The sequence below is a fragment of the Chiloscyllium plagiosum genome, unplaced genomic scaffold, assembly GCF_037043375.1.
Source record: "Chiloscyllium plagiosum isolate Xiang-an unplaced genomic scaffold, Cpla_swu_hap1 HiC_scaffold_21, whole genome shotgun sequence".
In the NCBI taxonomy this organism is placed as follows: Eukaryota; Metazoa; Chordata; class Chondrichthyes; order Orectolobiformes; family Hemiscylliidae; genus Chiloscyllium; species Chiloscyllium plagiosum.
Genome location: NW_028270159.1, coordinates 34,827,641 through 34,846,460, shown reverse-complemented (window position 1 = coordinate 34,846,460; position 18,820 = coordinate 34,827,641). Strand labels below are relative to the sequence as shown.

Sequence of the window (18,820 nt, the reverse complement as noted above, 5' to 3'; positions counted from 1 at the left end):
GTCCATCCCCAGTGCTTATATAATCGCCTTTTCAAAAAACATGATGGAATCTGCCTTGTCACACTCTCAGGCAGTGATCCTAACCAAATGCTACAAGTTAAGTTTTTTCTCTATTGTTATTCCATGTATCTCAAAGCACTGCAGAAAACATTTGTATCCCATGTGTGCAACAGGTTTATTCACAGCCTTTTTAAAATTTCTACTCCATGCTAAGACCTTGGCTTCCAACTCTTGCCAGTTTATTTATTTTTCTCTGAAACCACATCCAGGCTTAACTAATCAGCAAACAGACTCATATAATCAAACACAGAACATTACATCATAGTTGGCTCTTTTTCTGTTCACCCAAATTAGTCTCATTTACCAAAGGAAACAGTCTCCCTACTCTGTCCAGACACCTCATGACCTTTGACACCTCTACTGAAATATGTCTCAGCCTTTTCTCCCCAAAGAGAACAGAGTCAATGTCTGTAATCTATCCATGTAAAATAAATCCCACATCCCTTGAACTATTCTCATAAGCCTTCTCTGCACATTCTTAAAAGCTTTTAATTCTTCCTAGAATGTGGTGCCCAGAAATGGGCATAAAACTCTTATTGATGTTCAACTTGTATTTTGCAGAGATTCATAATAATTTCTTTTTTTTCACACACGATATGCCTCTATTTATAGAATTCAGAATCCAGTAGGCCTTGCCTTTGATGACCTCTGTCTGACGTATGACCTTATCTTCCACCATCACTGTGCTCCCCCTCCTAACCTTGCTCTCCTCCCTCTGTTACATTGAGTTTTCAAGGTTAAAACTACACAGTATGTGATAAAAGTTATGAGAGAAACTCTCCTTCATAAAAAAAATGAGATATGTTTTTGCATAGGGAGACACAATAGCAGGAGCAATTGATTGCAACTTCCTCCAATTGGTGAATGGTGAGGAATTTCCAAAATCAAGATTTACTCTGTGTTACTTTGGTCTGTGGTGCATGGGTGAAAGAAAATTATATTTCATCTCTAAAGGAACAGACTTCAGTATTGTTTTAATGCCGTCATATCCCTTCTGAGTATATAGTGTTTCATGGATTTTGTATACCGTTGTTGCTTAGCTATAACTGAAGAAATAGAAGGCTCCACTGATACAAATATGTCATTTTTAGCTTTGGATCCTAATCACATCACCTGGAAGAAAGTTTACTTGTGCTTCATAACATGAAAAAAAACAAGTAATGTGAAATGGTCAAGATCTGTATTCACTCCAAATGAATACTGCATTGAAAGCAGTTAAATTGACTGTTTTGGATTTAGCACAAATTACCAAGCAATATTCAACTACATAACCAAGTTACTTTCTATAAACAAAACCAATGCTCAGAGTCCCTCTCATTTGATTATTTCATGGATCACAACTTACTTTGTTTCCTTTAGGTCCTGGTGATCCAGGGTCACCCTGACATTGAAAGAGAGAAGGACAATGAATGCAAAATCTTATAAAAGCATCTCTTTAACTCAACTCCTAATCCTACCAAAGCTTCAAGTAATATTGAAACATAAGATGGATGGTTAAATGATTTGTATATGTCACCTCAAACCAAAGATCAATCGATCACAACAAAAGCATGTATTATTTTTCATAATGATTTATGTATGTTACATAAGGGATCCTATTTCAGTTTATACTCAAGCAAACAGGGGCCTGGTTTCTAATGTGGTTTCTAATTTCTGAGCTCCTCTATTAGGGTTTGATGACATTCATGCACATTAATGATCCTGATGCTGTTATTCCAAATTTCTCAAAGAATAGTTGTGCAATTTTGGATTGTAAGACCTTGGCTGTTGGCTATTCTTATAACTTGTACTACTTTTGGGCTTGGTGTTTCTCCAAATCAATATAAAATCAATTTATAAACTAATTGAAAGGCCAAGGTGATAGAACAGGGGCAAAGGATGTTAGCTCTTTCAGACAGTGTCCAAAGATGTTACAGACAAAATGATTTCTTATGTTGTAAAATTCTAAAGTGCATCTAATCACACCAGAGGAGCTGGCATTACTTTTTCAGTAAATACTGAGTAATATTTTCAACATTACACAGTGCTGAAATAATTTTGATGTGTGCTTAAAACATTTATCATGAATACGTCTTTAACTATTTTGTTTGAAAATATGTGGCGTAACACCAATTGCAAAACCATCAACTTAGCCCATGTGAAGTTGCTCCTCATACATTTTTATTGAAGATAGTAGGTTGTTTAGACAAGGCACAGCTTTAGTCAAAATGTGGATAAAATGTATCATACAAAAATGCTAATTGATCACTAATTAAGTTGCGCAGCTTGATTTCAACTTTGAGAATGTCAAATGTCAACATGATGATTGGTGTTCCTGCTGTAATTCAATGACAATCTGGAATAATTTAAAACAGAAAATTGTGACCACAATTTTAACTAAATACAGCAAAAGGATTTCAATTGAAACTTCTCTTGTTAAGAACATAGCATTCTCTTAATTAATTTCTTCTTATTAGCAAACATCATGAGAAACATTCATCTGACCTTAGCTGAGAGCAGTAACTAAGAAGTAATGTTAGTCACTCAATGCTAACAGCAGGTTTAGATCAGTGCCAGCTCCTGAATACTTCAACTGAAGCTACTGGATAGCACTAAGATGTGGTTCTGCTATAATGATGGTGTCTGTACTTCAATAGTTTATTGCTCAATCGGCACTTACAGGCATGCTGCTGTACTTAAACTAACCACATGAGGTATTAGCTTTGTGAATAAAAGGTTTTAAACTGTCGTTTTCAATTTAAGGTAAAAGAAAGGGAGCAAGTGACCTCCTTTTAGTCCTGGCCAGCACTAAGCCAGCATGGCTAGTTTATGATAGGGGCCAGGTCACGTGCTTTTGCAATACACGGCCTAGTACCTGCACGCAAAGGCAGAAGCAGATGGCGTGGAATTGGAAAGATGGACTGTCACAGAGACATTAGACAAAGTGGAAAGGTGTCTCAGATAGAGATACCAGAACTGTAGATGTTGTGGTGAGCATAGGAGAAAGATGGATTTCTATAAGTTACCAGACAGAAAGCAGGTAGGAGGCCTTTCCCTGGTTGAAGAGATGGGATATAGAAATTTAATGTCTTTGAAGGATTCAACCCTGGTGTGGCCAATGGAAAGAATCCCTGGAATAAGCATCACTGATGAACGTTCGGGAATGCTCAAACACCTGAGGACATTCAATGTCCACGAGAAATTACAACTCAACAGAACAGAATGGAGCAAACCCACTGGGAACTAGCAGTAACTTAGGCTAAGTCCTTTGACAAGGTGCCACCCAGGAGGCTGCCAAATAAGATAAGAGCCCAGTGTTAGGGGCAAGGTACTGGCATGGATAGAGGATTGGCTGACTGGCAGAAGGTAGAGAGCAGGGATAATGAGATCTTCTTCAGGATGGCAGATGGTGATGAGTGGAGTTCGGCAGGGGCCTGTGTAGGAGCCACAACTATTCACATTATACATGAACAATCTGGGTGAAGGAACTGAGAACATTGCTATTATGTTTGCAGGTGACACAAAGATAGGTGGAGGGACAGGTAGTGTTGAGGAAGTGGGGAGCCTGCAGAAGGATGTGGACAGACGAGGAGAGTGAGCACAGAATTAGCAGTTGGAATACAATGTGGGAAAGTGTGAGATTATGCACTTTTCTAGGAAGAAAAGAAGCATGGATTGTTTCTAAAGGAGAAAGGCTTCTGAAATCTGAAGCAGAAAGGGACTTAGGATTCCTAGTTCAGGATTCTCTTAAGCTTAACAAGCAAGTTCAGTTAGCTGTTAGGAGGCAAATGCAATATGAGCCTTCATTTCAAGAGGGCTGGAATACAAGAGCAGAGATGTACCCCTGAAGCTGGATAATGCTCTGGTCAGACTGTATTCAGAATACTGTGAGCAGGTTTAGGCCTTGTATCTATGAAAGGATGTGCTGGCACTTCAGGCAGCCCAGAGGAGATTTAGAAGAGTGATGCTAGGAATGAATAGCTTGTTATATGAGGACTAGGTCTGTACTCAATGGAAGTTTGATGGTTGAGGGGGATTAGGGTCATAAATCAAAAAGATGTACAGCATGGAAACAGACCCGTCGGTCCAACCCGTCCATGCCGACCAGATATCCCAACCCAATCTAGTCCCACCTGCCATCACCCGGCCCATATCCCTCCAAACCCTTCATATTCATATACCCATCCAGATGCCTTTTAAATGTTGCAATTGTACTAGCGTCCACCACTTTCTCTGGCAGCTCATTCCATATACATATCACCCTCTGAGTGAAAAAGTTGCCCCTTAGGTCTCTTTTATATCCTCCCCTCACACCCAAAACCTATGCCCTTTTGTTCTGGACTCCCCAACCCCAGGGAAAAGACTTTGCCTATTTACCCTATCCATGCCCCTCATAATTTTGTAAACCCCTATAAGGTCACCCCTCAGCCTCCGATGGTCCAGGGAAAACAGCCCCATCCTGTTCAGCCTCTTCCTATAGCTCAAACCCTGGCAAAATCCTTGTAAATCTTTTCTGAACCCTTTCAAGTTTCACAACATCTTTCCGATAGGAAGGAGACCAGAATTGCATGCAATATTCCAACAGTGGCCTAACCAATGTCCTGCACAGCCGCAACATGACAACCCAACTCCTGCACTCAATACTCTGAGCAATAAAGGAAAGCATGCCAAACGTCTTCTTCATTATCCTATCTACCTGCGACTCCACTTTTAAGGAGCTATGAACCTGCACTCCAAGGTCTCTTTGTTGAGCAACACTCCCTAGGACCTTACCATTAAGTGTATAAGTCCTGCTAAGATTTGCTTTCCCAAAATGCAGCACCTCGCAATTATCTGAATTAAACTCCATCTGCCACTTCTCAGCTCATTGGCCCATCTGGTCAAGATCCTGTTGTAATCTGAGGTAACCCTCTTCGCTGTCCACTACACCTCCAATTTTGGTGTCATCTGCAAACTTACTATCTCTTATGCTCGCATCCAAATCATTTATGTAAATGACAAAAGGTAGAGGACCCAGCACCGATCCTTGTGGCACTCCACTGGTCACAGCCTCCAGTCTGAAAAACAACCCTCCACCATCACCCTATGTCTTCTACCTTTGAACCAGTTCTGTATCCAAATGGCTAGTTCTCCGTGTATTCCATGAGATCTAACCTTGCTAATCAGTCTCCCATGGGGAACCTTGTCAAACGCCTTACCGAAGTCCATGTAGGTCACATCTACTGCTCTGCCCTCATCAATCCTCTCTGTTCAGAAAACTGAGAGACTTGGATAAAATTGACATGGAGAAGATATTTCCACTCGCAGGAGAGACTAGGGCCTGATGATACAGCCTCAGACTGAACTGACAACCCTATAGAAGTGAGATGAGGAGGAATTTCTTCAACCAGAGTTTGGTGAATCTGTGGAATTCATTGCCACAAGGGACTGTGGAGACCAAGTCATTAAGTGTGTTTAAGACAGAGATAGATAGGTTCTTGATTGGTAAAGGGATCAAGGATTATGGGGAGAAGGCAGGAGAATGAGGTTGAGAAACATGTCAGCCATAATTGAATGACAGAGCAGACTCGATGGGATGCATGGCCTAATTCTGCTCCATTCTATTATGGTCTTAGGCTTCTCCAAATACACATGAAAAGATTATATATAAATGCAAACTCCATCTTAGATTTCCTAATCTAGCTGGAAAGAAAGTGAATATTTGTTATACTCCAAAAAGAATTAGCAGCCACAAGTTTGCAAAGAGCAGTTTTAAGGAAATTCTAATGATAGAAACTGTCCATTAACTGTTAAAGACAATATTTATTTCAATTCAAATTGTGCCATTGTAAAGAATGACAGAATGTATACATTTTGCATAAGTATCACTTGTGGAGGAAATATTTCCACAAGACATGTGGATAGTTGGGGTTAGTGCGCTGAGTGTGTAATAACAAGAGGTGATACTTAAGCCAATCTTCAAATGAACATGATCTAAACCATATGTATTCTACTTATTTTGGTTTATTTAACTTCTGAGATTTAAATTGCAAACAGGAACAGAGAACCACTTTTTCTTTCGTCATAAGAGAATGACATGAAATGGTTTGTTTTATTTATTGCATTTTAATATTGTGTATATTGATCTATTTGCCATTCAGGTAATGAGAGCTATTACTCCTGCCACGTCATTTCTCTGATGTGAAAGACTGGTATTGAAGAATTACACATTCCATTCATACGGCCATGAGTGGCTTGTAGAAGTACCATGATGAGTAAATACTAAGCACTGAAACATAAGACCTTTTCATTGACCTTAATCCAAGAAGACATAAACCAGGGATAGAAGCAAAATTTGACTAATTTTTCAATAAAATTATTTGAAAAATGTTTTTTGATATGAGATGGATCACAATCTGGAATTGTTTGTAACCTAGTGATTATCTTAGATATTATGAATCATGGGTTTCAGAGATTGGTATGAATAACCAAAGGATTCATTCAAGCATATTTCTGTATCTGTGCTTGAATATAAAGTAGACATTTTGGTATTATAGTAATAATGATTGTCAAGAGCTTTATGCAAAATTGTTTTCTTAAATTAAATTAACTCTTAAATTATTTCCTGATAAATACATTTCTGGTTCCATATTTCATACATAACTGGGAAAAAAAAAACACATGAAAGAGAAATAATGAGAAAAACATAACCTGGAGAGATTTGTGGTTACAGTTGTGATTTAATAAAATTGTATCAAACAACCTACTGCCTACCAATATCCCCAATATGAATAAAGTTTAAAGGTTTTATATGTACAGTGTAAATCTTTTTCATATTTCTAATATTGTTACTTGTCTTCCTTCTTTGTCCACTGGTGATAGGTCACAGATTCAAGCTGATCTCGAGGAATCACTGCATTAACCATCAGGGACTTTTTGTGCTGCATATTTATTGGCTCAAGAGGAAGATATGGTGTCATTAAAAAGCAAACCTAGAGACCGGAATAAATTCTAAAATTAAGATTAAATGTGGCAAATAGCTATCGCACAAAAACATTATCACTGTTCCTGAGTGGTAGGCTACACATGTTTTTTGTCTAATTTATTGAAGAGATGTCAGTTATATTTGTACATACAGTATAAATATTCAGATTCAAATTTAATAGGGGACTTCATAATAGATTGTCTATGTTCATTTAAATTATGTGATATTCAGCTCCATCTATTATTTTACATAAATGATACCTTGTCTTAAAGACATATCAATTCCTTGTAGTTTCTCTTTCTGTGATCTTGTGGTTACTTACTATTGAACCAGGTGGCCCGGGTGGCCCAGGACGTCCTATCCTTTTTCTCATTTGCCCTCTGGGATTTGGATGGATCACTGTTTGGTTTCCAGCACTCTTTGAAATTTCATGATGTCTGTCATTCTCCCAATGGAACGTCTCTTCAATATGATCCAGTTCCGTGGTCACTGTTTTCGAACCAATTTCTCCTTTGCTGTTCTCACCCTGGAAACGTACACCCTCTAGATCAATGTCAACTTCATACCACCTCATCCTCTTCGAGTCTGCAAGGTTATCATGCTCTGCCAACATGTTTTCCTTCTGCTGTGAACCTGTCTCCTTTTGAGACCAGATCACATCTCGAGGTGTTGAAATTGATGAAATTGTCTGCAAATCTGTGTAAGCTTTTGGAGTGGTTAATGACATTGTGGATTCATCAGACACCACTAACCCCCCATCCTGTTTATCTCCATGTATTGTGATACCTTCTTGATCTTCTGTATTTGATAAGTAGAACTCTTCACCAATAAGTTCATCAAGTTTATTAGAAGTCTCTAAATTAGTCCAGTCATCATTCTTTCCCTGCATTTTATTGATTCTGAAATCAAGAACTTGTGGAATAGCATTTGAAATACCTGTAGAATTAAGTGTGAATGTTGGATTGCTGATATTTATACCAGGCCAGGCTGGTCCTGAATTTGCGATTTCATTGTAAGTAAGGTTTAGCAGTTCTGTGCTACCATGTTGATCATCTTCAATTGGCCATCCTGGTCCAGTATTTGTAACAGAAATATCCACAGGAGGATTCTTCCTTGGAGATCCCTGAGCTAGATTCTCAGACAAGGTAGATCTTGCATGTGTCCTAGGGGTTGTATACTCAGAACCCTGAGGAGAAATGAAAACAGTTAGCAAAGGGAACTTTTTCACAAATTATAATTCTAAAAAGTGCAGTTTGTTGAATTAGAAACAACTAATTATCTTTTAAATCTAGAAACATAATGAGTAATAATGCATTCACTCAGACTGAAGTCCAGAGCATGTGGAATACATGAAACTGAGTGAAGATTTATATTGCTTTCTTTGGGAAATTATTGTCTCACCTTCTATTGCTTCAAAATGTAAGCTCATGTCAGCACTGCTATCTGTTCATCATTTACTGTTTTCAAACTGTATGAGCGATATTTTGAACCAATCTTTTGAGATGAAGCATGCTTCCAGAATTTAGTTTTGACATCAAGTTGCACTGTTAAGCTTTTATTCAATTTAAATTTCACATTATGTTATATCTACAGTTACACAACAGCACAGATTTTATTGCAGTAATGATGGAGAAATTGTCAGCGTTTGCTGTCATTTCTCCTCTGAAACTGATGCCAATGTCTAAAGTTCGTACATATATCATTTAAATGTGCAAATACTGCTGTCAGTGATTCTACGCTTTTCCAGAAGACAGGTTGTTAAGCTCTTTTTTGACTGGAATCAAATGGAAATCAGACCTAAACTTTCCAATTGAGATTGATGTGGATGTGCTTTGAAAATGAGGAAACATTACATCATATTTATTCAGAAGAAAAGTTTAAGCCAAAAGAAGAGTTATTTTTGGATGAACACATTTATTACCTTTTCATTGGTTATTTGCGTACTTTTCTGTACTGTTAGGCTGCTGCCCTCTGATCTCTTCCCTCCTCACCTTTGCCAGACTGCAGCAAACTGATTTATGGCTGTTGTCTGTTTTTCAGCATTGAACTCATCTGTCCTTGCCCTGATGACAACAGACTGGGGCAACACTCCCAGGGAGGAACAGGACAACTACCTCAGCTCTGTGAGGGTCCATCAGTTTGCCCACACCATGAGGATGCAGGGACTGTCCCAGTGATAAGGCCATGGATAAATGGACTTTGGGTTCAAACAATTGTATAAATTTAAAAGGGGTTTAAAAACCACAAGTATTAACGTGTGTAGTTTTAAATCCAACACATAATGTGTTTCCATGTTGGGCTTTCTGGCCAATATCATAGTAGACCTCTCGTTTCTGCAGGAATGTGAGATACTGCACCTCAGCAGCTACAGGAAATGGTTGAGTTTGGGGCCTCATGGGCCATTGATTTGCTCGGGGGGACAATGATAGTCGCTTCTCTGGCCTGGGTATTCTGCTGTGAGGTTATGCCCAGGAACGCTCCCCTGAGACTGTTTCAGGTATATGCTCCAGCAGTAAAAAGTCAGTGGTTGCCCATTCTGCAGCAGGTCCCACTGGTGACATCCAGGCCTGGCTGGAGACTTCAACTGCATCATCAATGCGGATGGACATTCCAGAGCGGATTCCTGATGTAAATGGTTAAAGTTGCCAAGCTAAATGACGTCTTCAGCCCCCCCTGCAGATGAAATGCAGCGCACATACACCAGGTCACAGCCAGACGAATCTGTCTGCTCAAGGATAGTTTTCCTGTCAAATCTATTGATGTCAAACTGGTGTTCCTCTCTAACCACTGCCTCCTGCTGGCCAACTGTCACCTACAGGATGACCAGCAAGCCAGCAAGGGAATGTGGAAGTTGAATATGAAACTATTTACCCCAGAACTCATCAAGGAGTTCAAAAGAGATTTCACAGGTTGGTAAACCATGAGGCTCCATCAGACTGGTGAGAGAGATGGGGAAAACTGTCCAAACTCCAGAAAAGCATGCAGAACCTGCTCCTGCTGCTGACAATGGTGGTCGATGTCACCGTGGATTTCCAGTAAGTGAATAGCCAGCGAGCCTCCCTCTTTGCCTCGGACACCTTCAAGATAATCTCACAGTCCAGGATCTGCATCATGGAGGAGGATGAGATGTGCTCATGATTCTCCTTCCAGAAGGTGCAAAGGGGAAGCTCTGTGCTCAGCAGTCTGAGGGAGGAAGATGGCTTGGTAACAACATCTCAATCTGACATCCTGAGGATCAGCAAATCCTTTTACACCACACTGTATGACAGGAAGCTCATAGATAGTGCAAACCCCGCCCCCCACACCACTCCCAGTCATTCCTGTCCTCTACCATTGAGGTCTTAGATGACAGCACGCAGGACAGGCTGGACCAGCTGCTATATCTGGATGAGTTGACCATGCCCCTCGAGTCCTTAGAAAAGAATAGAACTCCCAGAAGTGATGGCTTACTAACCGATTTGTATTCGGCTCTGTGGGACTTGATTGGCCAGGACCTGCTGGAGATGTATAACATATGTGAATCCATGGGGAAAGGTATTATCACCCTCATCTGCAAGCGGAAGGGAGAGAGGGAGGAAATTAGAAATTGATGACCATTTTCATTGTTGGACGCAGATCACAAAATCCTGTAGAAGGTCATCGGTAACCAGGTCAGGTCTGCTCTGGGATCAGTGATTCTCCCCGACCAAATCTGTGCTGTACCAGACAGGATGATCTCTGACAATCTAGCACTCCTCAGGGACATGATTGCCTACCCGAAGGGCAGGGGGGTGGATGCCTGCCTCATCAGCCTTGACCAGGAGAAGGCCTTTGGATATCGCACACCTACATGTGGGATGTGCTCTCCAAATTGGGCTTTGGGAAGGGAATCTGTAGTTGGATCCGACTGCTCTACACCAACAGCATTAGTGCAGTCTCAGTGGGAATCGGAAAGCTTCCCAGTTAGATCCGCAGTCAGGTAGGGCTGCCCACTCTCTCCTGCCTTGTTTGTGTGTTGTATAGAGCCTATTGCTGAGTCTATCAGAAAGGATGTGAGCCTGAGAGGAGTGACTACTCCAGGCAGTAGAGGCCTGCAGGTCAAAGCCTCCCTGTTCATGGATGACATCGCCGTTTTCTGCTCGAATCCGCTGTCAGTACACAGACTCCCGAGCATCTACAACCAGTTCAAACTGGTCACGGGAGCCAAGGGAAATCATGGCAAGAGTGAGGCCATGTTCTTTGGGAACTGGGCCCCCAATCCTTCATTCCCCTCACTGTCAGGACAGATTATCTGAATATGGTTCGGAGGGGCCGGGCCATATGCCAAAACTTTAGTGGAGCATATCACCAAGGTGACGCAGAAACTGGGCAGATGGGAGCACCAGTCCCTCTCCATTGCGGGTAAAAACCTGGTCGTCAGGTGTGAGGTACTCTGTGTTGCTCTATGTGGTGCAGGTCTGGCCTATTCCCTGAATCTGGGCTACTGCAGTCAACTGGGCCATCTTTCACTTCATTTGGAGGCCAAAGATGGACTGAGTACAAGGGGACATTATCTATAAAGAACCGGGCAAAGTGGTGGAAGAACATACCTAATGCCACCCTCATCCTGATGGCCACCTTTGTGTCTAGCTGCATCAAGCTGTGCATAGACTCTCAGTATGCAAACACCAAGTGTCACTATGTACTGAGGATCTACCTGTCCCTGATGATGTGAAGTATGGGACTGGCCTTGTTGCTGCAGGACACTCTAAGTAGTCAGACTGTTCTGTATCATCTGTCACTTGTAGAGAAATTTGCAAACACCTTTTGACCATAAATCCATCAGGAAATGGTCAGCATGTAGCGTCCTCGAGACCCTGCAGGAAGAAGGTGGATCCTGTTGGGTGGTTACCTGAGCAGACAGTTAAAATCATTTGGCCGAATGCCTCATCACCAGAACTTTCCAATAAGCACCAGGACATGATTTGGTTGATGATGAGAAGAGCTCTGCCTATGAGATCTTTTATACATGCCCGGGCTCTCTGTGCCACCCCATGGTGCCCTTGAAATGGCTGGGGAGGGGATGAGACTGTCAGACGCCTCCTGCTGGACTGTGTCTTTGGAAAGGCAGTCTGGAGAAAGGTGCAGTGGTTTTCATCGAGATGCAGGACTCCATGCTCTATGGTCTGTTCCCTGGGACACACACCCAGACAAACATCGACTGTGCCTGGAGGACCATCAACTCAGTGAAAGGCGCACTTTGATCTGTCCAAAACCTGCTGGTCTTCCAGTTGAAGGAGTTGACTCTGGCTGAGTGTTGCAGTTTGGTACATTCCAAGGTCCAGGACTATGTGCTGAGGGACGCACTGATGCTTAGGGCAGCTGCTACCAAGGCGCAGTAGGGTAAGACCACCAATATAAGGTTTTTCTGCCAAAGAATAACTGGGGTCCATTCAGTAATCAGACCCTCCCTGATTCCTCAGCTAAATGCCAAGAGTTTAATTGTAAACAGAGAGAAAGCCGAACCCCAATGTTTGTTTTCTTCATTACAAGTAGAGATAGTGTAGACCTGAATGGCTTCATTAACTGTATGCACATAAAGATTCCCTCCTAATGAATAAAGTAAATTTTTGCAGTTAAACAAAATTGAACTCTGGAGTCAGTTCCAATTTCCTGGCAGCACACGGTAATGCTGGCTGGAAGCCAAGCTTGCATCTGGCCTGATTAGGGGATGTGTGTTCCCAGACAACCAGGCAATGGGTTTGGGACCTGGATGTGGTCTGGCATCTGCTTCCTGAAAATCAAGCCCATTGCCTTTTTGCAGTAACAGTGGAAAACATTATGCTTTGCTGAATGAAGTGTAGCCAAAATTTTAATAGCGTAAAATGTTCACAATTACTATTGAATAGCCTCACTGGCTCTGAAAGAGCAACCTTCTGTTTGTTTAATGTTAGATTTCTGAAGAGAGGTTCTAAATAAGCTTAAAGCTATGATAATTTAGGTTCTATCTCAATCCCATGTATATATCACAATTGTTTATGTTGTTGTTTAGTTTGGTTTGTGAGAACACTTCTTTGCGATTGGTTGGATATTCCCTAGCTAAACACTTGGAGATTCCTTAACTTGGTATCTAAGTCAAACTGACATTGGGAAAAGGGAGGCCCATGCCTTCACGGGTCCATAGATCTTTGCGGTTTTCTGTGAACATTATTACTGTGCACAATTGATCACAAGTTGCAGTCCATTTTCTCTGAGCAGATTGTTCATATTCTTGAATATGATGATGGTATGTTTCATGTGCTCAGTAAGCAGTAATAATGGGTACAGAAACATTTACTCATTTCAGAGAATTTCAGATTGAGTGCTGTGTTTCCACAAGAACAATCACTTTCAAATTTAAAGTTCAGTGCAATGATATTTCAGGGAGTCGGGCTTGTGATTTGATTTTTAAGCTGCACACTGCTGAGGAATGATATAGTTCATGACTCAAGCTAAGACAATGACTCACCTATCAACTATCAATTAAGCAATCAGACTGCTCACCAACTCAGGAACTAGCTCTACTTTGAATTAGAGTCAACACTGCTTCTCTGATCAGGTGATTATTACAGTTGACCTTAAATGTTAGATAATAAATTCGCTTCCCATTACTTACCTTGATTTGAGGAAGAAGATATAACAATGCATAGATCCCGGGAGTACAGTCATAGTGTAATGGAGAAGTACAGCATGGAAACAGACCCTTCAGTCCAACTTGTCCATGCTGATCAGGTATCCTAAATTAATCTATTCCCATTTGCCAGCATTTGGCCTATGCCAGTCTAAATCCTTCCTCTTCATTTACCCATCCAGGTGCCTTTTAAATATTGTAACTATACCAGCCTCCACCACTTCCACTGGCAGCTCATTCCATACATGCATCAAAATATTGCCCCTTAGGTCCTTTTAAATCTTTCCCCTCTCACCCTAAGCCTATGCCCTCTAGTTCTGGACTCCCTCACCCCAGGGAAGACACCTTGTCAATTAACCCTAGCCATGCCCCTCATGATTTTATAAACTTCTATAAGAACACCCCTCAGCCTCCTTTGCTCCAGGGAAAACAACTCCAGCCTATTCAGCCTCTCCCTATAGCTATAAATCCTCCAACCCTGGCAACATCCTTGTAAATCTTTTCTGAACCCTTTCAAGTTTCATAGCATGCTTCCGATAGGAAAGAGACCAGAACTGCATGCAATATTCCAAAAGTGGCCTAACCAATGTCCTGTACAGCCGCAATATTACCTCCCAACTCCTGTACTTAATGCTCTGACCAATAAAGGAAATCATACCAAATGTCTTCTTCACTATCCTATTTACCTGCTACTCCACTTTCTAGGAACTAAGATATTGCCCGCAGTACGAGCATGCAAACTTATATAACCAAACAAAAAGTGAAAATGTTCCCTTCTTTCAAATATATTTCCACAGAAGATGCAACATCTTCTTTGAAAATCTGATGTGAGACAAATGGACTGTTGTCAACAGAATAGAATGAATAATTGAACTGAACAAATGGAGATTTTCAAAGTTATCACGTTATTGCATATTTGCTGATGGATCAATACTAATGAAAGTCATGTTTAACATTCAAGTTAAGCTATTATTTGGATAAAAGTATCCTGGAAAAGTCTGTAGCTATTTACTTTTAAACTTGGCTACTTAATAATAATGCAAGCTTTATAAACCTTTCAGAAAATATATTTTAACATGGATACTTAAACAAATCCAGGAGCCAAACTGTCTTCCAAGACTACAGGACAATGTGCAAAGCTGTGCTATACTTCAAGAGGCAGAATGCTTTTGTGTTAATACTAATTATAAATAGATTTTCCTACCGTATTGTTGTCACCGTTAACAATAGCAGTCTGCCGTGCCAAAGTAACAAATAAACAGATCATTAAATAGATCTTCACCATGGTGCTGAGAGGCTGTATCAACTGCTCGAAGTAGATCCAAACATATGGAACTAAGTAGCTGAATGACATTTTAAGTGAAGACCACATTCAAGCCCTGCCCTTTCTAATGCTGTTGAGGAAATGCTTCAATGATTGAAATGTCATAATGAAATTTCACCCACAGTTGTTATCTGACTGGTCGTTAACCCCCTGGAAAGTGAAGAAAAAAAGCTTTATTTTTGTTCTGAGCTTCCAAATGGCTCTTCAATACAAGTGAATTTGCATTTATGACATTTTCTTCCGATGTGTCATCGAGACTAACTGGGATTGCACACACTCTGCCATTTCCAGGGCTAACACATTGTAAAACAATGCAAGTGAAATTTTTGGATGGGTTTCAAGTGCCAGTAAACTGGGTAAAACTCTTTGAGGAGTTTCATACATGCAAGCATCTGGGGATTCAATAAAGATTCAGCACTCAACAGTAAACCAGGCTTTAATAAGGTACTGGTAGCAGTCAGACAGAGATATGTTTAACAGTAAAAAAATCTTAACTATCTGTTGTAGCTGAACACTTATCACAGAGAAAAAGAAAGTATGCTAGACAAATACACATGCCAGTGTCTGATAAAAGCAGACATGGAAAACACAGATTTTAAGACATTATAAAGGATTTCTCACAGTTTGGCTTGATTTTCTTTACAAATGAAATTCTATGAAGAATGAGGTAAGGAAATTTAATACAGTAATGTGTAATTCTATGCATCATTTTAACCTGTTCATTGTCTCAGTGACCTAAAATGGGTTAACAAATGTTTTAAAATAGCAAAACAAAACAATATTGCAGTAATTTCAAATATGTTGACTGCATTTATCACAGGCTGGACTTCCAAGGCTGAATAGGTGTCCAGAAGGGTTAAAAAAAACACAGTAAAGAAAACCATTAATTCTACAAATAAAGCATGCTCCATATGACCTCCATAGAGTCATACAGTTATACACTTCGGAAACAGAACTTTCAATCTAACTTGCCTGCACCAACCAGACATCCCAATCTGACCTAGTCCCATTTGCCAGCATTCGGCCCATATCCTTCATATACCCATTCAGATACATTTTAAATGTTGTAATTGTATCCACCTCCACCACTTTCCTCTCGCAACATGTTCCCTACATGCACCAATCTCTGTGTGAAAAAGTTGCTCATTCAGGTCTTTTTAAAATTTCTCCACTCTCACCCTAAACCTATGCCCTCAAGTTTTGGTCTTCCCCACCACAGGAAAAAGACCTTGGCTATCCGCCTTATCCATGCCCCTCATGATTTTATAAACCTCTAAAAGGTCACCCCTTAGCCTCGAATGCTATAACTTAAACCCTCCAGTCCCGTCAACATCCTCGGAAACTTTTTTTGCACCCTCTCAAGGTAAACAACATCCTTCCCATAGAAGGTCTACCAGAATTGTATGCCGTATTCCAAAAATGGCCGAAACAATGTCCTGTACAGCCACAACATGACATCCCAACTCCGATAGTTGAAAAGTGTGGCACTGGAAAAGCACAGCAAGTTAGGCAGCATCTGAGAAGCAGGTGAGTTGATGTGTCAGGCATAAGTCCTTCATCAGGAAGGACTTTGCTTTTCTTCTCATTCACCAATGTTTTAAGTGATAGGATTATTGTTTCAAACAGCAACCACTTAGAAAGCAACCTTAGCAAGGGCTAAGGGAGAAGGAAGACAGTCAAACCAAAACTGAGTTATGATGAAGAGTCACCAGGAGGTGAAATGTTAACTCTACTTTCTTCCTATAGATGCTGCCAGACCTGTTGAGTTTTGCCAGTAATTTCTGCTTTTGCTTCAGATCGCCAGCATCTGCAGTTCTTTGTTTCAGTATAAACAGTCAAACCAGATAGGACTGGATGACCAAGGGTTTGTCCTAGAGAAATCAGGAGGTGGTAAGGTAAAGGTACTAAGCAAGAGAATTCCAGAATTTGACAGCTAGGCCTGGTGGAGTGAAGGATTGGGATTTCAAAAGTGGTGTTAAGCTGAGGAACTGAAATATAAATCTATAGCTAACAGATGTTAAACAATCCAAACATTAAGATAACTTCATTGATCAAGTATTTAGAATTATTTGGTCGAATTTTTCAGTACACTAGCAAATAAATATATAAATAAATTCCTGAAGAAGGGCTTATGCCCGAAACATCGATTCTCCTGCTCCTCGGATGCTGCCTGGCCTGCTGTGTTTTTCCAGCATCACATTTTTCAACTCTGGTCTCCAGCATCTGCAGTCCTCACTTTCTCCAAATAAATATACCATCATGATACAACTTGCTTGCACCACATTAAGACTGTTATGTGGGAATAGACTTGAACCCAAGATCCAAAGAAGAAGAATTATGCTTTAACCCACACAGAAACTTTAATGTTCTCTGTCATCTGTTGGAGCTATAGTTGGGTGCACCTCTGGAACATCCCACCCAGGCTGCTTCTAAAATAAAGACTGCCTCCAAACCATAGCACACCCATCCAGAGCATGCATGGTGCACATCTGGAATTCAGTGATTCCAAGAACCAGGCATGATATTTCCATGCCAGCAAATTGCCTCTCATTTACTCCCTTAACCATAGACACAACAGCCTCAATTTACATTCAAAAACAGATGGTTACTTCTGTACCATTGACTGCTTTGATCACTCCATGTGGTAAAGTCTATCATAAGCTAACATTACATGCAAAATATTTACTGTCAACCTCCCAATAATCCATGGAAAATTCTGTGTTAAGACAGATATTTCCTTTGCAGTCATACTGCCATCAGTGAGCAAAAGCTTAAGTAATAATTAAAATACCCAAAGCATCCAACCAAAAATAAATCCTGATCCAAAATAGGGGAATCGGTTTAGCTTGATTGGCTGGTTTGTTGGTGTACAGAGCAGCGTGATGTTAACAGCATGAGTTCAGTTCCCATCATCAGTCTGAGGTTATCATGAAGGACTCTCCTTTTCAACATACCCCCTTGCCCAAGGTTCAGGTTAAGTTACCATCAGTCGCTTTTGTCCAATAAGATAGCAACCCCTAAGGTCTGCTAAAACTATGGTGACACAACAACCTAATTAATGTTATTATTAATTCCTCATTGCTACTATATAATTCTACCATATACATGCAAAGAATGCTATGACACAGATATGATGTTAAATCAGATATGAGACATACCATGAGAAATGGAAGATGCATGAACATGGCTTTTGTAATGTATGAGACACTCTTGATATTTTCTGGCAGACAGCTTATTAACTGTGTCGACTCTGGTAAAAATTCTGGAGCCAAAGTGAGCGTTAGTGTATATAATTAAAATATGAAATATGAGTTTGCATAGAAAACAGTGGTAGTCTGCTTAATTGGGAAATAAATCATGACTGGAAGCATATAATTACCAGTTGATAAGAAAATGTTGCAGTCTTGCCAGGTTTATTTTTAAAATGCTGAAATGTTGGCCATGAATTGAAACAGAATGCTCTTGCATTGTTTAATTCACTATAAAAACACTTTCAACCCACAACAAACTTTGAAACAAAATTACTACCAATTCATAACTTTAAGCTATAATTTTGACAGTGTAAGTCTAAACAATAACTTTCTTTTAAGGCATTGAATAATACAACCTTTAAAGGAAAACAACTGCTTGTCTTCAATCTATTTTCTTTGTCAATGAAAGGACATTTTTCCATAAGGGCTTTGGTTAGTTTAGTTGGCTGGATGTCTGATACAATGTGGGTTCAATTCCTGTATCTGCTGAAATTACCTGTGAAGGACTCTGCTCACCTGAAGTATGGTGACCTTAAGTTTAAATGACCACCAGTCATCTCTTGCTAATGAGAGAACAGCCCTATGGTCTGGTAGGACTATAATGAGTTTACCCA

General features: G+C 40.3%; 1 protein-coding gene across 1 annotated transcript in view; it reads right to left on the bottom strand.

Annotated features, from left to right (window-relative positions):
- The window catches only part of LOC122564606 (uncharacterized), a 272,583-nt gene that overhangs the window by 175,966 nt on the left and 77,797 nt on the right, over positions 1-18,820 (bottom strand). Inside the window, exons 6-7 of the mRNA XM_087998687.1 lie at positions 7,326-8,189; positions 1,406-1,441 (exon numbers count right to left, since the gene is read on the bottom strand). Coding sequence (XP_087854813.1) covers positions 1,406-1,441; positions 7,326-8,189 — 900 coding nt within the window. The remainder of the gene's footprint in view (positions 1-1,405; positions 1,442-7,325; positions 8,190-18,820) is intronic.